Source organism: Antechinus flavipes, chromosome 3, assembly GCF_016432865.1.
Source record: "Antechinus flavipes isolate AdamAnt ecotype Samford, QLD, Australia chromosome 3, AdamAnt_v2, whole genome shotgun sequence".
NCBI classification, from domain to species: Eukaryota; Metazoa; Chordata; class Mammalia; order Dasyuromorphia; family Dasyuridae; genus Antechinus; species Antechinus flavipes.
The window spans coordinates 44,048,915-44,072,515 of record NC_067400.1 but is presented as its reverse complement, the minus strand read 5'-3'; the positions used below and the strand labels follow the sequence as shown (position 1 = coordinate 44,072,515).

Genomic DNA, 23,601 nt, shown 5'->3' with positions numbered 1-23,601 from the left:
GTTTTCCTGCATATATTTGTTTGTGTGTAATTGTTTAAATTGACAGCCCCTTATAAGTAGGTGCAATTTTTTGCTTTTCTTTGTATCCCCAGTATTTACAATACCTGGCACATAGTAGGCACTTAATTGATTGGCTGAAAAGTTGTTCTATCTGCATTCACAGATTGTCTTAACCCTATCATTCCCATAGTTGCATATTTTCCAATCCATAATCATAGTGCCTTCTGAGACCGCTCCCTTTTATTCTGTAGGTAACTTGTTTGGACACGTTTGCATGTTGTTTCCCTTATTAAACAGCAGAGTCCTTGAGAATAAGGACTATTTGTTGTATTTCCTCAGTCTTTGCTACAGTTGTCCTGTTTGGTACAGTCCTGTCCAACTCTTTGGGAGCCCATTTGGGATCTTTTTGGCAATGGCACTGGAGTGGTTTGCCATTCTCTTCTCCAGCTCATTTTACAAATGAAGAAACTGAGGCAAACAGTTAAGTGACTTGCTCGGGATCACAAAGATAATAAGTGTCTGAGGCCAGATTTGAAAGCAGAGAGATGAATCTTCCTGACTCCAAGTCCCATAGTCACTTAATAAATTAATTGACTGACATATTTATCCATGTTTAGACTAGTAGACACTTTCAGATTTTGGAATATGATCTGTGATTTCATTGGTGATCTCCTGGTAAGGAGGCTTCCTTATCAGACCATAACTCTGATTGATTTATAGAGTAGCATGGGGCCCTAATGAGGTTAAATGCTGGATCATCCAGATGGTCTATTATAAGAAAAGTGAGAACTAGATTTAGATTATTCCAAGAAACTGTTGGTAGGTAAGGTAGACTCTTGAGAGAATGCAGCCATAGATTCTTGACAACTTCTCCCATTAAAATTAAAAGACCACACACCTAAGCAAAAGGTTTTTTTTTTTTTTTCCTTTTACTTGTGAGACACTTAGGGTTAAGTGACTTGCTAGAGTTACACGATTAGGAAGTATCAAGTATATGAAATCAGATTTGAACTCAGATTCTCTTGAATCCAGAGCCTGTATTCATGTACCATTTAGCTGTCCTATGAAAGGTCTTAAAAGAAAACATGATAGCATGGATGGGACTGACTGCCTGACTCTGGCCAGTAATTTGCAAGGGGACAAAATCCCATTAAATTAAAAAACTCTGATCCTTGCCAATTTGACTTCTGCTGAGCCAAAGGATCTTCATTCCTTACTCTGAGGGGGGAAGATGTTAAAGACCAGAACTTCCTTTCGGGGACACTATCTTCTTCCTCCATCTTTTAGTGTATCTGCTGTTAATTTGTTAACAGTGACTTGTCTTTAGTCCCATCTGCCTTCTCCCAGCCAGTTTCAGCCCCCATATCCAAGGCAGGGAAAAGATATAGGCAGTTTCTTGTTCTTGATTCTGATATTGTATATAAAACAGACACTTCTCCCTAACCCATTGTGCGTGGGTCTTCCCCAAATCTCCCTAAGACCAAAAACATACTTCTGTTTTGTAATTTATGAAAGAGAAGGAATTTATTTGTTAGTAAGGGAAATAATAATATAATCTAACAACTTTCAAATTTTGCAAAAAGCTTTATATAGAGTTCTCATTTGATTCTGACAACAACTCTATGAAGCAGATGCTATTAGTATCATATCTATTTTGTAGATGAGGAAACAGAAGTTGAAAGGAAGGAAACAAGAATTTATTAAGTCCTTTCTCTGCACCAGGCATTGTGCTACTAAGTGTTTCACAAATATTTCATTTGATCATCACAAAAACCTGAGAAGTAGATGCTGATATTATCCCCATTTTGCACTTGACATAATTGAGACAAACAGTAGTTAAGTGACTTGCTCAGGATCAAACAACCAGCAAATGTTTGAGATGGACTTCACTCTCTGTTTTCCTGACTTCCAGTTCCAACAGGATCCATTAGCCACATAGACAAAGAGATTCCAGTGCCATGGATGGTAGCCAGAAGTTATTTGATTGGCTCCTGGGACCTCAGTTTTGTGGTAGGTCCTGTGTGGATCACATAAAGAAGCATTGGAAGAAGAGGTACAAGAGGAGCTTACTGTATATAGGGAGACAAGCCCGGCTCTTCTATTGTGTTAGTATCAAGCTGGGCTATTGAAACAAGAGAAATAGAGAGAATAGAGCCAGTGCTCTATCTATCCACTATATCACCTAGCTGCCCTATGAAAGATCTTAAAAGAAAACATAAGATAGCTTGGGACTGACTGTGTGACTCTATTGGTTGGAATAATTTTCATGGAGCAGCTAGCTTTGAAAGACTAATGAGAATTGGGGAAGAATGAAACAACAGTACTGAGGATGAGGAAGAACTGGAAGTCTAGAACTGGAAAGGAAGCTTTACGGCCATTGAAGACAGATCCCCCATTTTATAGATGAGGAAAATGAGATCCAGAGACCTCAAGCAACTTATGTAATATCACACAACTAATTAGTAGATTTGAACTCGAATCTTCTCACTCCAAACTACATACTCTTTCCACCCTAACATACTGAGTATGTTGTTGTTTGTCCTTCGTTCTCAGAGAACCATGACATTGGGGAGGTGCTGCCATGACATGCAAGTAAATTGGATTTAAGTGAGGGAGAGCTGGGCAAGGTCACCTGCCTCATCTTCCCCTCCAGAGCCATCTGGGTCCAGTGACCAGATACAGATCAAGACCACAAGAGATGGCCTTTTTTTTTTTTTAACTGAATTTGACATATCTAGGGAACAAAAAGGATACTTATCTGATTTTGATAAGAAGTCTAATATGAAAGTAGCTAGAAATAAGATTGGCTAACATTTCCCTCTTTTAGGGAAAGGGTAGAATCAGGGTATGAGATGTACGATAACTGAATGTTGTATGCATTTCAGATCTAATGGCTTTTCTTTTTTCTCAGTGTTTGGCACATCGTTGTTTTTTATTGTTGTTCAGTCATTTTTCAGTTGTGTCAGTTCATGATCCCAATGGGGATTTTCTTGGCAAAGATAATTGAATTAGTTTGCTATTGTCCAACTCTTTGTAACCCCATTTTGGGGGGCAAAGATACTGGAGTGGTTTGCCATTTTCTTCTTTAGCTCATCTTACAAATGAGGAAACTGAGGTAAATAGGCTTGGCTAGGGTCACACAGCTGGGAAGTGTCTGAGGCCAGATTTGAATTCAGGAAGAAAAATCCTCCTGACTCCAGGCCTGGTACTCTGTTTACTGTGCCATCTAGCTCTCCCCTACACACACACACACACAAATCCTGGCACATAGATGATTTAATGGCAGTCAGTTTTATTTAATAGCATTTCTTAGTTATAAAATAGTGTTCATCAGGGTATGTGATAGAGAGATGTTACATATGTTGGGAAATGACAGATTTTTTTTAAAGCATCATAAAAAAAACCTTTTTTTAAAAAATTGGTGAGATAGAATAAAAGCAGATGTCTAAAAGCATTCTATATAGTTAAAACAAGAGGCTGCATATGTTGGTGAGGGAAAATAGGATCTGAGTTCAAATCTACTATTTACTTCTACTATTCTACTATTTATTTCCTATGTGACCTTTGGAACTCTTTTCTGGCTCTAATTTCTCCTCGGCATGAACAGAATAAGTTGAGTCTAAGACTTAAACTTTCTACTCATGATTCCTTTTTACCTAAGAAGTGAGCCCTAATATATAGGTATATAAAATAGGTATACAAATCAAACATTTACTTAAAATAAATAATAATTTTATGATCCCCACATTCAGTTATGAGACCCCATATCACAAACTATAGTTTAAGAAGCTGGGTTTAGGCTATCTCTAAGTACTTTTACTTCTACATCCTAAGATTGTGCTGATCTGGGGAACACTCTAGGTAGCTGATCTGAACATAGACTGACACTATATTTTTTCCACTGTTGCAAATTAATCCCATTGGCTTGGAGAAAACAGTAAGAAAATCACCTTATTGCCCTTGGTGAATTTAAATCATCTGGCTTAGTTGGAATATATATATACATATATATATATTGGAAAAAAAAAAACCTCACTGCATATGATCACTAAATCACCGGCAGTGATATTCAAAAGACTGGGGAACTAGTGAAATACAGAAGGATTGGAGAAAGGCAAGTTCTTTTCCTAATTTTCAGAAATGAAAAGAGAATAGAGCCTACAGATTAGCTAATGAACTTGACTATGATACTTGGTAAAATGCTGAAGTGGCTTATTAAAAAAAATAGTTGATAAACATATCGGAAAGACAGCCATGATCACGCCAGCCTTGCTACTCTGGATTGACTGATTTTTTTTCCATTTATGGTAAAGGAGATCCACTTTGCCTAGTAGCTTGCAGCAAAGCTATTCAGAAAATATTTTTATGCTATTCTTATGGAAAAGATTGAAAAATTGAGCAGGGGAATCATACAATTAAATGGATTTGGAATTAGTTTAATGTCTCTTAATGTTGCCAACAAGTTAAAAAATCTGATGATACAATTCTATGTCAGGTTGGTAAAAAGTCTTCATTGGAATGATCTCAGCGATGGATGCTTGTCTATGTATGGTTTAATTATTATTATTTTTTTTAATCAGTGACATGGATAAGACATAGCTGACATGCTCACTAAATTGTATAAAACTGAGTCGGATAGCCAACACATTAAATGACTGAGTCAGACTCTAAAAAGGTCTTGATAGGCTAGAGCATTGGGCTGAATCCAATAAGATTAAATTTAATAAGGATAAAAGTACAGATTTACACTTGGCTTCAAAAAATCGACTTCAACAAGCACAAAGTGGGATGGCGTAGTTAGATAACAGTTTGTCTTTTAGAAAGGTCTGGGGTTTTAGTGGGCTTAAATATGTCAACAGTGAGATATGGCAGCCAGCAAGACTAATGTGATTTGGGGCTACATTATATAAGAGAAGCCTGTCTTCTAGGAATAAAGAGACAATGTTCCCAAATACTCTGTTCAGATGACACATTTATATGGGGCTTTTTGGTTTGCAATGTACTATCTCCTTTGCTTGGATCAGATCTACCAGTTCTGGGCAGTGCAGTTAAGGGAGATCACTAATAAGGAGCAGTTTTCTGAGGAAGGATGATAGCATGGTAAAAGGCTTCAAGTTCTCATCTGAGGATTAGATGAAGGAACTAGGGGATGTTCTGCCTGGAAAAGAAAAGACCAACTGGGGACATGATATCTGTCTACAAATATTTGAATGGCAGTCATGTGGAAAAAAAGGATTAGACGTGTTCTTTTTGGAAAGCACAGTCAAAAACATGGTTAGAAGTTAGAAGATGTCGGGAAAAGCTTGCTAACTATTAGGGCTGTTCCAAAGTGGAATGACTTGACCCCAGAAGAAATTGCAGTTCTCTCTGTTCATTAAAGGTCTTCAGTCAGAGGCTGGCTTAACCACTTTGGGGCTATGTTTTAGTTGAGATTCTCTTTCAGGTAGGGATTGTACTCAGTGACTGCAGTTGCCCTTCCCAATTCTGGAATTCTCTGTTTCTCTGAGATTTTCCTTTAAATAGAGTGTAATACTGTCTGATGTATTTCTAATATAATATGCTAGCAATAAGAGGTCTCATGGAAGTGAAAGAATATTATTTGAGTCTTCCAATTTGAAGTGACTTCCTTTAAAAAAAAAAAAAAAAAAAACAATGTTTCTTTATGTTAACTGCATCCTCCATCCACCAATCCCTGAACAAACTGTACTTTATACTTTCAGTTGACTTTTAGACAGAGAGTAAAAATATGAGAAAGTGAGCAAGAAGCAGGGAATTATTTTAATTTTTCTTTAAAATGACCCAGAAATCATTTAATGTCCTTTCTTCATTTGCAGCACTTTTTTCACTATTAACTGGTTATATTGAAACACTACAAGACCTTCGGTAACTACATAGAAATGCACTTATCTTCAGTGGCCTCTTGTTATTAAATAAGGCAAGAAAATGAACTAAGCTTTCCCAGGAAGGTTTTAAATAAAACAAAATTTTAAAGAATGATATGTAGCCTTAACTTCAGTTAACCAGAAAGTCCAACTTCTCTCCCTCAGACATTCTCATTCCCTGTTTTATTTAATTGAAATTAGAATAGACATCCTCCAAAGAGTTGAGGTGGGCTAGATTCTTCCTTGTGAAAAGAAAGGTGCTTGCCAGGCAGGCCAGATGGCTCACTGAAATGGAATGATCACAGAGGTGATTTTATTGTCTCCCATAATTGTTTGGATTGGGTCAAGATGATTCTCTCCTTCTCAGATGCCTGACTACAGCTGTTGGAACCCTAGCTCTTCAGTTGTTATGTTAGGATGTTCTTCAGACATCCCTCAGGTCAATTAGGTGGCACATGCCAGCATTCCCTAGCAGTTACTTCATTCCTGGCTTGGCCATGAAGGCCTTTCTCTCTCCTTTCCACCCCACCTAAAAAAAAAGTTGCAATAGTTCTTGGCTGTGAAAATAGAGCACACAAACTATTTGTTGGATATTCCTCCAAGAGAAAATCCTCTGGCTATTTTTTGTTTTCACATCTCTTGTTCCTACAAGTATCTTTTTAAATGTGATTTTCTATACCTTGTCTTCATAACTAGTTAGAGTTCAGGTGATTATAGATTTAGAATTAAAAGAAACAGAGTCCAGTCACCGACCCACTTTTTTCCATTTCATTTTTCAATAAGCATTTATTTTCTCTCTCCTCACCATTGAAAAACTGTACAATATTTACTAAAAACAAACCAAATTCTCACCTTGCTCTTGTCTAAAATGTACATCTCATCCTCTACCTGAAATCCATCTCCTCTCAATCAGGAACCCCACACATTTTACAGATAAAGAAAAGTTAATTGACTTGCCTAAAGGCACACAGGTCTAAACCTCCTAAAACAGGCTTAGACCTGCTGACTCATTTTTCTGCTCAGCATTGCCTCTGTCAGAGACCCTATTAGGAGAACTAGAGTGAGGAAGATGTCTGCCATCTCTGCCCTGTCTGCCCTGATCCCTTATAAAACAAACTCCTAAGCATTTTTTCCCTAAAAATATAGGCTGTTTATTTATTTGAATCAGAGCCTTTTTTTAGTACTTTATAGACCAAAATGTATGTTTGTCAGTAACTAAATATTCATTCAGCACCTGTGTGCCAGCAACTAGCAGAATGAGCACAGTACTTGAAGTCAGGAAGATCTGAATTCAGATATGGCTACAGTCACTGATTAGCTGTGAGAACTTGGGTAATTCACTTAACCCTGCTTGCCTTAGATTCTCATCTGTTTAATGAGGTGGGGAAGGAAATGGCAAATTACTCCTGTATCTTGTCCAAGAAAACCCTGTGGACAAAGTCCAACTACACAATCAGGCAGGACTGTGTGACTGAACATCAGTCGTGTTCCAGGAGCTGTGCTAAGCACGGCGGATACAAAAGCAAAGCAAAAGGCAATCCCTCTCCTCAAGGAGCTCCCTATCTGGCAGAGGGGCAGCATGCAGCTATGGACAAACAAGCTGTCTAGAAGGTAAACTGAAAACAATCAGCAGAATGAAGCCATTGAGTTAAGAGGATCAGGAAAGACTTCCAGTAAAAAGTGGGATTTGAGCTGGAGTTTGAGGTCAGAGAAGCAGGGAGGTAGAGATGGAGAGGAAATGTCTGGAGGCAAGAAACAGAACGTTTTGTTCCAGGAACTACAAGGAGACCAATGTCTTTGCTTCACAAAATATATGGGAATGTGTAAAAAGCCTCAAAAGGCAGGGGCTGGAGACAGATCCTGAAAGGCTTTGATCCTGGAGACAATAGAGCTTACTAAGTAGGGAAACAATGGCCTCAAATCTGCATTTAGAGGCTCTGTGGATTACTTAACAGCTACAGGCTGGACTGGAGTGGGGAGTGACTTGTGGCAGGCAAGCCCCCCAGCAAGCTATTTCAACATTACATGTGTGTGAGAGGAGAGGAGGGCAATTGGTCTAGAGAGGTTATGAGGATTCAGTGGCAACAGATTGAATTTGTGGAGTTATACAGAGTGAGAAATGGAGGCAAGACACTGAAGTTTGGGGCTTGTGAGACTGGGAAGGTGGTGGTCCCCTTAACAGTCATAGGAAGTTTAGAAAGCTTTACACTTGAGGCAAACGACTCCGAAACATTTAGTGACTTGCTCATGGTCACACAATTAGGAAATGGTGTTAGAGATGAGATTCGCACTTTCTGACTCCCAGTCTAAAATTCCTTCCTCTGAGTTGCTCTTTTCTAGCAGTTATGATAGCTCTGCTCACCCTCCATTTTTTAAAATATTTTATTTTATTTTATTTAATAATAACTTTATATTGACAGAATCCATGCCAGGGTAATTTTTTTTTACAACATTATCCCTTGCACTCATTTCTGTTCCAATTTTTCCCCTCTCTCCCTCCAGCCCCTCCCCTAGATGGCAAGCAGTCCTATATATGTTAGATATGTTAGCAGGATATCCTAGATACAATATATGTTTGCAGAACCGAACAGTTCTCTTGTTGCATAGGGAGAATTGGATTCAGAAGGTAAAAATAACCTGGGAAGAAAAACAAAAATGCAAGCAATTTACATTCATTTCCCAGTGTTCTTTCTTTGGGTGTAGCTGCTTCTGTCCATCATTGATCAGTTGAAACTGAGTTAGGTCTCTGTCAAAAAAGTCCAATTCCATCAGAATACATCTTCATATAGTATCGTTGTTGAAGTATATAATGATCTCCTGGTTCTGCTTATAAACTATTTTTTTAAAAAGTTGGCCAGTTTATAATTGACTTCCAATTTAATTGAGTTCTTTTATAATTCTTTGTATTTTATTTTATGCATTTAAAAAATCTTATTTTAAGGTGGAGCCCCTAGGTTTCATCAGACTGCCAAAGGGATCCATGACACAACACAAAGAACACTATTCTGAGACTATTAATTACAGATGAGTAGCTGGTGCATCATTAAAGGGAATATCTACACTGAGAAAGCCCTACAGATTCTGGACTGCCCTTCTCCCCCACTCCATGATGATTTTTATTCCATAATAGAAGAGTTATCAGTGGGTGACAAGCCAGTAAACCTAACAGTACAAATTCTAGAGGTGGAAACAGAGGCCAGAGACCTCATTACTGGTCCCTAGAAGAGAGAATACACGATTGATTTGAAGCAGAGGAATGTGACAAGTTTGGAGCAATAGGAGTAATTCTGGATGACATGGGTGACTAGATGTCTTAACCCCTTAAGGGTGTGAACCACTGTGAATGTCTTACAGCTTGTCTGCTGATCTTTAATGAAATGTACACCAATTCCCCCCACCATGCCTTTTATTAGCTGTGGTTCAACAACTCTGGACTTAGGCTCTAAGGTGGTAAAAGTCAAAAACTATAATTTCTCCAAGTTCCATTAAATACAAGCCACCTACTTGCTTTTGTGGGGAAGCCACAATTTGGCTGGTTCAGTTTGGGGGGGAGAAGTATTGAGAATTCATACTTCTGCTTAATCACTTAGACAGTAATAAGATATTAGATCTAAAAGAGGCTTCAGAATTCAATTAATTCATTCTCCTCCTTTTGCGTATGAGGAAGCTTGAGACTCAAGAAGATAGCATTTGAACCAGGTCTGTCTGCTTCCCAGACAAATTCTTAAAGCTTCAAACAATCAAAATAAACATATAAAAAGAGTAACTTACATTTATAAAACGCTTGGACGTTTGCAAAACAACTTCCCCACAACAATCCTGTGAGGTAATGAATTATAATTATCCCTATTTAACAGAAAAGCAAACTGAAGCTCCAAGAGATTGAAATTTGAAGTTGAATCTTAGATATTAACTTGGACTAGAATTTCTAGAGATTTTTTTCAGGAAGTTTTCAAATTTCATATTCATCCTGAGTTAAACCAGAGTTCAGTATTTGGTTTAAGTCATATGTCTGGTAATATACCGTGACATGTTAACATTACATCTTATAATTGGATTCTCTATTTTTTTTTTCTTTAGAGTAAGTTTTATTGCTATCTTTTGTTTTTTATACCACAATCACTTTAGGAAATACTTCTTTTTCTCCTCCAATTTCTCCTCCTCCTATCACTTTCCTCTTTCAGGAATGCAGGATCCTGAAGCCAATCTGGGCAGAAAACAGGGCTGTGTACTTTTAAACAGATGGTTTATGAGACAGATCTTACAGGAGATTTCAATCTGTGACATCATTGCCACCCAGCTAGAAAAGAAAATAACCACTGGAAAAGTACATAAATTAAAAATGGATAGTTAACCAAACAGATCCATTTCTGCCTTGGAAAGTGGGCACCATTGTTGATAACTATTATGATAACATCTTCAGAGTTGCTAGCTTCCTGACCCCATTCATCTACCTCAAGGCTGCCATGCTATTGGATGTTACCAACTTTATTTGAGCAGCTAACAGAAGGATAAAAAGCTCTTAGAGCTGCCTCTACTTTTTTAAAAAGGATGCCCTCTGGCCCTTTCTATAATTCTTCCACCTGCCTCAGACACACCCTCAGACACACCTGGCAGGATCAGGGCAATTATGCTATCTGGGATTATCTGCATTAAGATGATTGGAATTAAAAACAGCTTTAGTTTGTCAGATTAAATAAAATCGCCAGATTGAAAGATAGGTCATCACTGGTGTGTGATTCCTGGGATTTTAATCATGAAATCAAAACCATGTTTTTGATTAGGGCCTGGGGTATTGGGTTGTGTGTTAGAGGAAGTATGTGTTCCAGGGAGGACTTGAAATCAGTACTTCCTTGACTCCAAAGTCAGTTCTTTCTCCACTATTTCATAATCTTTCTCTTCTTCTCTCTCCTTCATTTCCTCCCCCTCTCCTTCATTTTTTCCCCCTCTCTCTCCTTCTCTCTCCCTTTCCCTCCTTATCCCTTTTTTCATTCTGCTTCTCCCTGTCCTTCTCTCTAGCTCTCCCTTTCTTTCCCCTTCTCTCTTCAATGTTGTTTTGAATCTTGCTCTAATTCAGGGCCAATTAGAGAATAGACAATACTATCCTTTAATAAAAACTGATGAAAGATGAAAATTTGCTCAACTTGGAGAGACTAATGTCTAATAATGATAATTGTATCAATTTAAAACACATACTGATATGTCTGTAATCACTCTTAATTTTACAGTCATAGGTTTCTGGCTATTACAACAGTGGGAAGCAAAGAATAGATCCTTAGGGCTAGAAGTGCTAAGGGTGTAAAAGGCGGCCAGTTTTTAGGCCTTCCATTACCTGGTGGGGAGAAAGGAAAGAGCCAGTCTCCCTGAGCTTCCCTTCTTTCCTATCTTTGGATCCACTTGGCTTCTCTCTCACCTAAACTTACTCCCAGGGACTTGGCTCTCAGATCAGCTGCTGCTTTATTCCCTATTCATGTGGAATTGAATACATATCACTATTACTTTACCATAACGAGTGAATGAATAAAGCATTTACTAATTGCTAATTACATGTAAAATCTGGGCATACACATAGAAAATCCTTGTTCCTTTTTCACATTCTACTGAGGGATAATCATGGTAAAATGAAGGTCTAGCCCAATGGCCAAGGAACTCAAGATCATGAATGGTAAAAGTCAGAGCAGGAATTGGGAATATTTAGTTTCTAGAAAAGAAAATTTAAGAAGAACATGATTGAAAGAAGGGCTATCAAGGTAATCTGGCTTATTCCATTTGGTCCCAGAGGACCAAACCAATGGTGAGAGGCAAATTTAGGCATTAGGTCAAGAAAAAAAAAGCTCATAACAATTTGAGGTATTGCCTTGGGAGATAGTGATTCCCCCCATCATTGGAAGTCTTTGGCATAATGATCACCTGGGAACTCTGTTGTTAAAATGATTTTTGTGTAAGAATATTGAACTAATAGCCTTCAAAGTCTCTTCCAACACTAAAATTATGTGATTCAGTGACACAATTAAGACAGGATCTTAGTGAGGAAACTGAGGGGATTAGGACTGCAAGTGGATAATTGTGGGAATTGAGTGAACCATACTGACTTCATCTTGTGACATTATTCTGGATCTAGCCCAGTTCTCTTCCATAATGGGTCTAGTCCAATTTCAATCCTGGAGAAAACTATATAATGTGAGAATTGTGAGAAAACCTAAAAAAAAAAAAAAAAAAAAAAAAAAAAAAAACACTTAACCTTGGGTGTCTGGGAAGCTGGACTATCTTTACCTGTTGTTTAGAGGATCTTAACCAAGAACTCAGGTCATGTTGACTGGAAACCCAGTCAAATCTGAAGAATATTGCACGCATTTTCTCACTATTGTACATCTCAAGTAATCCATATGTCTTATATGAAAACTGCTATCATATTGGTTAATCGGATATTTTTTTCATGTTTTCTTTGATTGTTCACAGACACTTGGGGACTAGGGAAGTGAGACACTTTTTTTCTGAATTTAGGGAATTATATCTATTTGCTTTCCCCTTCCTACATGGAAAGTCCCTAATTTTTCATTTAATTAGAAAGCTGATTATCTAATGTATTTTTCCTCTTTTAATTAATTGACCTTATGTAATTAGTTGTTCTTAACCTATATAAATCTGTCTCCCTCTGTATATAAGATCTAGCTCTAAGCTGAGAAAAGGACCTGGTCCCTTTTTGTTATTCCATTGGCATACATTATTTAATAGATTGATATATTCAGAAACTCAAATCTTTGTTTCCTAAGTCAATTCATCTTTCACCCATCACATTAGAAAGGATTTTGGAGGTCTTGTTCCATATTGTATTTTTATATTTTAACAGGAATTTGTTTTTAAGTTATTGATATTTTCTGTTTTTAAAGCATCTTCATTGTGAAACATCCCACATCCCTTCCTCCCACTACTATCCGACCTCACTTAGCAAATTTAATCAAAGAATAAAAAAATAGAGGGAGCAGGAGGGAAGATTTTCAAAGTCCCTAGTTTCCCATCTTTGAAAAAGGGGAGGTGAATTTTCTCATCTCTTCTTCAAGGTCAGACTTAGACATTATAATTACCTCATGTTTAGTAACTGCCTTTTTCTTTTGTTTTCAGTTCTTTCTATGTATCTTGTCATCCTATATATTGTTTTCCTTATTCTGCTCACTTAATTCTCAATTAATCCATGTGTCTTTCCATGCTTCTGTGGTTATCACTCCTTTTGGCATAGTATTACTCCTTTACATTCATGTACAGAATTTGCTTAGCCATCTCCCCTTTGATGGTGATCTACTTTGTTTCTAATTATGTGCTACAAAAAAAATCCCACATAGTAACTAATTTTTAATATTTTGCCTCAGCTGAACTCTAGTCCATTGTATTAGATGTATTGTCATTCAGTCATTTCAGTCATGTCTGCTTTTTTATGATCCCATTTGGAGTTTTCTTACCAAAGATACTAGAATGGTTTGCCATTTCCTTTTCCAACTCATTTTACAGATGAGGAAACTGAGGCAAATAGGGATTAAGTGACTTACTCAAAGTCACACAGCTAGTAACTATCTGAGGCTCAATTTGAACTCGGGAAGTTGAATCTTTGTTTTTTTATTTCTAACTACTGTCCGCTCTTTCTACTTGACTTGAACTTGTCTCATTGCTTCCTTCCAGAGTTTATCTTGCCTTTTTGATTTGAACACTCTGAAGTACAAGTTCCCCATCCATTTGTCTAAATTGTTAGAATGTGTTTTTGTCCTCAGCCAGTAGATGGATTTATCTATTTAATAGAGAAAATAGAATCTCTTTTCTGTGTACACTGGATCCAAAAACACATTGTCTGTTTACCTCTAGTATTTTCAGGCTATCTGGTCATCCTAAAGGTAGACTGGAGGTCTTTGGGAGAGATGAGGATAATTATCCTCAGACAGTAGACTCCAAATTCTGATCTCCAGATCTTTATTGCAAAGTGAAAACCAGATTCCCAATCAAATATCTAAGAGGATCCTTTCAAACATGAATCCTTTCAAACCATGTGGTGGTGATAGAGCAGATTGAACCTAGTTCCTCTTTAGGAAGGATGGTTTTAGGGAAAGAACTGCCTACATAAAGCCTGCTTGCTCTAACTGCTGCCATCCTGTCTCCATGGTTCAGTCTTCTTAGTCTTTAGAAGGGTGAGCAATGTGCTGTAGCACAACATGCTTCTTTTTTTTTTTTTTGCAACTTGTCATATTTCCAATCTGAAAAAAAAAAAAAAAAAAAAAAAAAAGCCTGTCTGGATGAGAATGTAAGAGCTATTTTTTCCTGTTTTTGTTTTTATAGTTTGATTTGTAAACTTTTAGAGGTTTAAAAAATTTGGCTCCAAATTCCCTCTCTTCTACTACTAGTATAACTTACTTCCTAGTGTAATTTTCTTGTCAGGACCTCAGTTTCCTCATCTGTTGGTAACCTCTGAGGTCCTCTCCATGTATGGTATGACTCTATGAAACAATAAAAACCCTGAAAGAGAGAGGGATTTCATTTCTTTCTTAGCAAGAGATTAAGAACCAGACTTGCCTTGAGGAAAGAGCCAAAAAACACAGTTGATTTATATGCTTAGGCTGTGTATCTGGTGATCAGCCTTGGCTTGTTTATATTTGTTTTGTGATTTGTAACTTTCTCTGACTGGGCTAGAAATTTCAGCAAGCTGAGTGAGGCTTGGATTGGAGAAATGGATTGGCTACAGCATTTGGAGTTCTAGAGGGCTACGTTGTTTCTTTGTGAGCCAATAAATACATTGTAGGCAGTACCTCAAACAGGAAAAACCACCCAAATATTTTTCTTTCTTAGTTTCTCTTTATTCTTTTCCCTGGCCTGATTCAGAAAAGACATTTAATAAAATGCCCTGAATTAATTCCCAATGAAATCAGGCACTATTTCTGAGTGATCTGAACTTCCCTTATCTAATATGGCTCAATCTATTAATGTCCATTCTTTCCTACTTTCCCTTTCAGGTGGGGACCAGGGTTTGCTGAACACATTCTTTAGCAGTTGGGCAACAACAGATATCAAAAAGCACCTGCCATTTATTTATAATCTAAGCAGCATTTCTATATACTCCTACCTCCCAGCATTTAAAGCGTAAGTAGACACTATTCCAGCTTTTCTTCAAGGTGGGGATGGTGGGCTCTTCAAGACATGATTAGGATTAGGTTTGTGCAAGTTTAGTGAATGTAAGGTGATGAGAATAGATCTTCTCAGAGATGTGCTCAGACCAAAGCACAGTTGATCCAATGTTAAGCTATAGCTTTGGTGCCAGTAGGTTCCCTATTTTGGACTATCCTAAGTGAATTTTCTCACAAAGAGATTCTTCACCAAAAAAAAAAAAAAAAAAAAAAAAAAGGAAAAGAAAAAGCAACAATGAAGTGGAACTTAGTATTACCAGATCTCAAGCAATGTCAGATAGTAGTAATCCTTACAATTATTTATAACTAGTTAAAAAAATTAGAAAAGCAGATCAAATGGAATAAACTAATTAAGCTAGCAAATATCATAATGCATTGTTCTCTAAGTCTCAATGCACAAACTTAGAGGGAAGAACTTTCTATGTTACAAGAACTTCTGGGAAAATTAGAAGGTACTTTATACCATATGTCAAAGGAAGTTCCCTGAAAGTGCCTGGACCTTCAGTATTCTATGCTTTGGTCCCAGAATTGATTCCTCTCCTAGCCTCAATTTTCACATCTGTAAAATGAGGATTAATAATAGCACCTATCTCACAGAGTTGTTGTGAGGATCACATGAGATAACGTGTAAAGCACTCTGTAAAAGTGAAATGCCAGACAACGATTTTGATGATGGTTACATCCTTAGGAACACAGACCCCATCACTGGTACCTCAGACTTTGTTCCACTTATGTTGAACCAATGGGGTGAACTCTGATATTTTTGCCTTCATTCAAGGCAAATCTTAGTACACAATTATATAACACCCTAACATATATGTGCTTCTAAAAGAATTACTTCATAAATATAGCAGACAGTGGCTTTCTTCTTTTTTTTTGTTTTAAAATCTAATCCAGCATCTCAGATCAATCCTTCCATTGAGAAGGGTTTGCTTTGGAGCACATATGCTTCTGTTAAACAAAGGTTTGCTTTTCTTTTCTCTGAGGCTATAGACAAATGTTACAATGGTCAGCATGCTGTCTTTCTCAGGATACAAAATATGTGAAATGTTTCATCCTTCTCACCCTTGTTATGCTTTTGTCCACCAGCCTGATTTTAAATACATCCTTACATTACTAGTTATAAAGTTTCATCTTGAAGGCTTTGTCATTGTGCCTTACATAAAGATTGGTGATCACTCATTCCCTGTGGTCTTATGAATTAGATCTGAGGCTTCAAATATGTCTCTTTTTCATTCTTCTTTAGCAGTTTAATGCTATACAAAGAGCTTCTTCTGTAGGGCTCATTTTCCTCACCTAGAGAATGAGTGAACTAAGTGACTTTTAACGTTCCTTCTAGCTCAAAAATTATGGTTGTATTTAATTTATCCTTTCTGCACATAAGCAAATAGTGAGATTTGGTGAGCTAAACAGGAGCAACCAATGTAGACATGTAAAGGGCATAATTTGCTAAGAGAAATCTATGCCCCATATTTCTCTAACACATGAAATTTAAAGCACAGACCATCTTTGCTTGGATTTAGTGCTTTAATCCTGAGCTAATTTTATTTCTATGTTGTCTTCTCCTCATATACTCTCATGAGTCCAGACAACCTGGTTCCTTCTCCCTTTTCTCTGTGTTCATCTCTGAAGTTCCTCTCATATTGATATGTTGTCAGTCACTTGTTCTTATACATTTCAGGAGTTCATATATTTAAAGCTGGAAGGATTCTCAGAATCCACAGCATTTCACAACTCAAAAAAGTCCACCTCTGATTCTTACTACCTGGGAGAAATCTTGGGCAGATCAGTTTTATTGACGGGAAGATAAGGGGGTTGGAGTATAAGACTTCTGAGATACCCATCAACTTCAGATCTATAAGCAGGAATATAGTCCCAGAGAAAGTAAAGTGATTTACCCAATGTCACAAAGTAAGTGGCAAACTTAGAATTCAAATCCAGGTCTTTGACTCAGCCGACACTCATTCCAGTGTGCCTCATCATTTCTGGGTAAAGCTATGATATAATAGAAAGAAACATTCTTACAATGTAGGTATGAATCACTGGTGGATGACAGATCCATATACTTTCTCTGACATTTGTGAAAACAAGGAAGATGCTAGAGATACACTAAAAATCCCCAGGGCTTCTTGACTCTTATAACAGACTTTTCTCTGGTTCAGGGAGGGGAAAGAGAAGGAAAAAAAGACTGTGTAGTCTGCTGAGCTATTCTCTTTCTTCCATCCAAATATCATTTATTTGTAACCTAGAGAATCTCCTTTCCTTCATGTCCTCGCTGTCTGTAATTCTCCCAAAGGAAGTGAAACAAATTTATTCTGACTCTTCCATATTCTACATAGTAAAGTCAATGTCAGGTTATGTTGGAAAATGGTTTTGTAAGGTACAATCTGAACTTTGTTGTACACAGAGCCAGGGGAATCAGGCATAGGAAAGCTTGACAACAGCTTAAGGTGTAAATATGCAGAAAAACACCCTTAAATATGTTTCTATCACCAGGAAATTCCATTCTCTAGGGCTCCTAGATAGTTATTTTATGACCACTTAAGTTGCATATGTTCCAGGAAAGTTTCTATTAAGGGGGAATGAGGGGTTCTGATTTTTTAGACTTTGGCTAGAAGTGCATAAATGCCAGTTTCCCAGCTCTGACTGTGCTGTAGGCGGAGAGTGCCTTCTCTCCCTTATGAATTCAAGATATAATACAGATTGCATAACCATTTTTCTAGATCAGAAGTTCTTAATCTAGGGATCCACAAACTCCATCAAACTATTCTTGAATAGATTTCAAGGGAGTCAATGAATTTTGATAAGGAAAAAAAAAGACCTTTCACTAACTTCTAAACTGAAATATATAACATTTCCTTTAATGAATGTTGGCCCAAACCACAGTATGCTTTACCAGATTGCCATTAGGGTCTATAGCAATAAAATAAGGCTTAAAACTCCTGTTCTTTTCTACCATTGTATAGAGTTTAATGTCTCTGGATATTCTAAGACTTCCTAGTTTTCTCTGCTCAAAAACAATGTATATTATAATAATGCACTTCAGAAAAGGACTTTAGATTTATATTTGCAAGTGACTCAGATTCACTCTAGGATATGAAAATTTTTATTTGGAATTAAAACATGATACCAAATTCTATTACTAATTTAAAAAATCAAATTATCACTGATTTGTCATAACATTAAAATTACTGCTAATTAAATTAAAATAAAACTAGAATTTGTTTTTAAAAAATTAAATCAAATTTAGTAAATAAGTACTGAATGTTAATTATTTAAAACAATATAATGAGAATTTACCTGAGAAGCAAAAGTTATTGGCTTTTCCTTGATGCCTAGGATATTTGGGATTTTTCATTGTCCTCTTTCTTTCCCCAGTGCCTAGCATAGTGCCTAACATATAATGTTTAATAAATATGGTACTGATCTGTGATTTCATGAATCCAGGCATGGCAGGTAAAATATGAAATTACTAAGGGAAAACTTTTGAGCTTCCAAGCATATTGATTTATTAAGCAACACATGCCAGTTACCTGACAATTCAGGACCCAATATCCTTTGGCACTGGATCCTGAATACAGGGGGAGACAGATTTTTATGCATCAAGAACAAGTAATCAAATAAGACTAATTAGTTAAAAGAAAACAATTAACCAGGATACAAAATTAGGTAATCTGATTTCTAATTGGAGGACAGATTAGAGACTTTCCAAGTTTGGGGGGTGGAGGGCAGTATGAACACATGATAATGCCCTGAAACCTGAAAGGGAAGTGTTCCCACTCTCCCCACAAGTGACTGTAAGCAAAATGTAAGTGACCAGCAAAGGAACATGGAAACAATAACTGATTTGATCATTACAAAACCAGTTTTCAGAGAAAGCATATAGGGTTGTGTGAGATGTATAATTGTGAGACAACTCCTTGCATCAGTCTTTGGAACCAATTGAATTTCTAATCAGACAGCCTAGGTCCTTAATTAAGGTCTTAAAGCAGTAGGTAGAGGTCATCCAGCTTCCCAGCCACATAGGGCTAGGTTCAAACAATGCAACAAGGTTTTCTCAGAGTTCCCACAACTTAATGAAGTTTTGCATTAGACCCCTAATTGAATAGAAACGGAATGGAGCTAGCTTCAGAATTGATTCAAAAATGGAGTCAGTGTGGTTCACTCAAGTCCCAGTACTGCTTGCTATTCTAATTCCTTCAGTTCTCCCTTATGGGGGAAGAGGGCAGATCAGTATCCTGCCATGGATTACTTATCTACAAAACAAATCTATACGGTTTTGCACATATTCATAATCAAAATTACATAAATCAGGCTTACAGATCAAACAGGTTCACAATAGACTAATTTTGAGAAGACAGATTTACATGTCACCAAGGTAACCAAGAAAACTCAACATAAGCACAAACACCATGAAACAAAAGGCCAAAGCAATACAGGCCTCTTGTATCCTAGTAACCCACTCTCAATATCCAGTTAATCAATTCATCTTGTCTTGAGTCCCAAATATGCCTGGATATTTTTTCTTGAACATGCTAGAATAGAGTTCATTCTCAAGATATCTACAAAGGGAACTCCATTTTTCTGATTCCTAATCATTTGTACTAAATGATTATTAAAAATCTTCCAGAAACAAGACTTAACACAATTGAGTACAATCTCTTAAATGTGGTTTTCCAAACAGGGGGCTAGCTACCAGTGAGGTAACACATTTTACCAATCTAAATCTGAAGCCCTGATTTCCTGCATGAGATAGAGATGGCCATCACACAAAACATTTCTTGCTCTGAGCCTTGGTCCAGTGATTATACTCTGGCCGTGTGTTTTATTTCATTAGTGCATCTATTTCAGTTTTTTCCCAGCTGTTATCTCCTTTTGTACAGAATTTGACACATGTTAAAATGCTTATTTGACCTGTATAAAAAATATATTGCATTCTAGTAGCAATAGATTAGTATAATAGAGTATAAGAGGATTAAAGGATCATAGCATCTATAGTTCTAGACCTAAAACCACTTTTTTTACACATGAGAAAACAGGCTGAGCAAGAGGCTAATAAGTATCAGAGATGGGATTTCAAACTGTAACAGTGTGCATAATGACCATGGTATTTTTCTTCTTGCATTGTTTCTTGGCAACTAGATAGCAAAGTGGCTAGTGTTGGGCTTGGAATGATCTGAAATTATATATTTGCCTTAGACACTTTTCTAGTTGTATGATCCTAGGCAAGTCATTTAACATGTCTGCCTCAGTTTTCTTATCTGTAAAATAAGGATAACAGTATCTGCCTCCTAGAGTTACTGTAATGATCAAAAAATAATATCAAATAAATCAATAATATTTATTAAGCATGGTACACAAGAGGAACTTAATAAATGCCTGTTCCCTGCTCAGTCCTTGCTCTTTATTATCCCTTGTGACATTATCATTCTACTCAACACACATTTATGGAGCACCTATTATGGACCAGATACCTTCTATTAATGTTAACCAGATGTTAATGGTTGGGGATGTAAAGATAACTATAAAACAATGACTGCCTCAAAGAGCTTATGGCCTCATGGGAGAGAAATGCACACAGATAAGTAGATACCAAATACATAAAGACCAAGTAATTTGGGGTGTAGGGAAAGCATCTAAATCTTTGTTGTTAAAGTCACTGACTATACCTGTTACCTCCCTGTGGCGTCCATGTCTGTACAACTCTAAGGTCACAGTAGGTTTTTTTTGTTTGTTTTTGTTTTTGCATGACCATGACCATGGTTTTGCAGGAACCATCCGTCAAAGACTGTGTGTTTGAGGAAGAACCAAGTAATGACTGAATATCTGGCATTTACATAGCTCCTCTGACATCCAGAATGTCTTGCTCCTGAGCTTTGGCTAAGTCATTGTATACTAGTGGGACACGGAAGGCAAAGCTCAAAGGGAATGAGGTGCCCCCATCATCAGGCCCCTCAGAACTATCATCAATTGAATTCTTATGGAAATTCTTTCTCTTGCCTCCAGTTTACCTTACTCGTTTCCATTTCCAAACAGTGATGGGTTTAAATCCAGCTCCGATCTTCTAAATTTGTTAACTAGGAGAGTCACCCATTAAATTCTATCTGATCTTTGAGTGACTCCAGGTTGCTCAAGGATTACTCGGGACAGCTAAGCTAAGCAGGATTGTAACTGGCTCCCACTCAAGCTCTGTCTTGTGATCTGGATGTCTCTTTTGAGATTCCATTTAGTTTAAAATTAGAACATTTATTTTAAGAAATACATGCAAGCTGAGACAAATCCTCAACACTGAGTCCGAAGGGATGGCCACCGGTAATTTAAACGCTATTGTGATGTCTGCCCAACTTCTCCTCTCCCCTTTCCACCCAGATATTGAGTCTTATAAATTCTCTGATGAGTCAGTAACCTTCCTTCCTAACCTTGTTTCTAAACTGAGGTCACTTGAATTTTCTTTTCTCTTGACATCGACATTTCCCCCCTTTCTCTTGCGTTAGCTAACTGAAATAAAAGGTTTTTTGCTTACCAGAGCAATGCAAATTCTTCCAATGTCTGATTGTGGAGTTAGAATGTAAGCTTCTCGAGGACAAAGAAGATATCACTCTGTCTCTGTTTCACGCAGCTGGGTGGCTCAGTGGCTACAACTCTGGTGTCAAGAAGAACCAAGTTCAAATTTGGCTTCAGACACTAGCTACGTAACACTCTTCTTCAGTTTCCTTAGCTGTATAATGGGGCTACTAGCATCTTCCTCCCAGGGTAGTCCCAATGATCAAAGGAGGTAATACTTGTAAAGCACAGTCCCTGGCATATAGTATGTGGGTGCTTAACAAATGCTTCCTTCCATGTTTTCCTGGTGCACAGTAGGTACTCAAAATAAAATTACCATGTTTTATTAGGGTAGTAGTAAGGTATAAATTTTAAAAATATATAAACATATTAGTTTTATTAGATTTATAGTCTCGGAGTGTGTTTGGTTTTTAAGCAAGGAATATATTTTACTGAATTTTTAGCTCATATGTAATTCTCTGGTCATTTTAAGATTAAGGCAGATGAATGGGGGATCAGTATGATGTGAGCTGTAGTTCTTGGCCAGAGCCACTATGTTTTGGCTCCCCACTACCACCATCATATCACTTCTACCACCATCGCAACAGTCACTACCACCACACATTTTTCTGTCTCTCCTACAAGCACCAGGACATAATTCATCATCCCTCTTAGTTATGATTTCTTACATGATCTTCTGTTTTCTCATTTGTAAAATGGGGATTTATAAATGTTCAATAGACATTTAGTAAGTAACTACTCTCTGCTGGACACTGGGTATGCAATCAAAACAGTCTTTGTCCTCAAGGAGCCTCCATAAAAAGGCAGGTAAATAAAGACGAATCATAGGCAAAGGGGTGGAGGAAATCAGAGGATACTACAAACGTGGTGGGATCCAAATAGGTTTCTGATAGGAAGAGGTATTTGAACTGAGTTTCTAAGAGTCTGAGAGGAAAGGTGGGAGGGGGGGAGTGGGAGATATCCAGGCTTTATCTGGGTCAGAGGTTAGAAACTACAGGGTTGTTGTGAGAAAGGGGCTTTATATGCCTTAGAGCACTTGTTTAGGTTTGTTTATTATTACCAGACGTAATTATCAAGGACATCCACTCCCATTTCCCCTGTGGGCACTTACTTATTTTGCCAAGAAAAGATTCAGGGTTTGATTCTTTTTTCTTGTCCTGCTTAACTCCCTTTTAGATGCTTTAAGAGGTTTTACTGTTTGTAAACAATGAAGAAATACACAGACCTTTAAATAAGGCAAAATGTTCTTCCCTGTGGATTTAACACACCATACCTTTTTAGAAAGAAGAATCATGGCCTTCCCTCTCCCTTGCATATTCCCAGTTTACATGAGTTCAAATTGCAATGAGTAAGCCCCACACAGGCACTCACGGGCAGGACAATAGGTGCTAATAGGTTCAGTAGGCCAAGTAGGATTCATTTTCCTCTCTGAAGAAATAGGAGTTGGTCAGTGCCTATTCTAAGAATCCTCCCACGTCAGGCAGGAAGGTCACTTAGATCTCACCAAAGCAAGAAGAAAAACACTTTCAAATAAACCACATGAGGCTCAGAGTTGAGAAATGTAGGATAATTTCACATCAGGATTACAAAAATACTGGGTTTTTTAATAGAAATATTTCACAGAGCAAGTTGATGCAACATTTGTCTCCAGCGCTTTTACTACTTATGTACTGTTGAGTTTGAGTAAGTACTACTACTGCTACTACTACCACCTCCACTACTACTACTAACTGCCCCTACTCTCGCTGTTACTGCTGCTGCTACTACTGTTAGTACTGCTGCTGTTACTATTACTATTACTACTATACTCTTATTATTACTACTACCACCTCCACTACTACTACTAACTGCCCCTACTCTTGCTGTTACTGCTGCTGCTACTGTTAGTACTGCTGCTGCTACTATTACTATTACTACTATACTCTTACTATTACTACTACTACTATTACTGTTAGTACTACTACTACTCTCTTACTACTGGCACTATGACT

General features: G+C 37.4%; 1 protein-coding gene across 2 annotated transcripts in view; it reads left to right on the top strand.

Moving 5' to 3' along the window:
- Nucleotides 1-23,601, top strand: part of GYG1 (glycogenin 1) — a 42,793-nt gene that overhangs the window by 14,515 nt on the left and 4,677 nt on the right. For both annotated transcript variants that reach the window (XM_051983308.1, XM_051983306.1), the window contains exon 5: nucleotides 14,876-15,002. In XM_051983308.1, coding sequence (XP_051839268.1) covers nucleotides 14,876-15,002 — 127 coding nt within the window. The remainder of the gene's footprint in view (nucleotides 1-14,875; nucleotides 15,003-23,601) is intronic.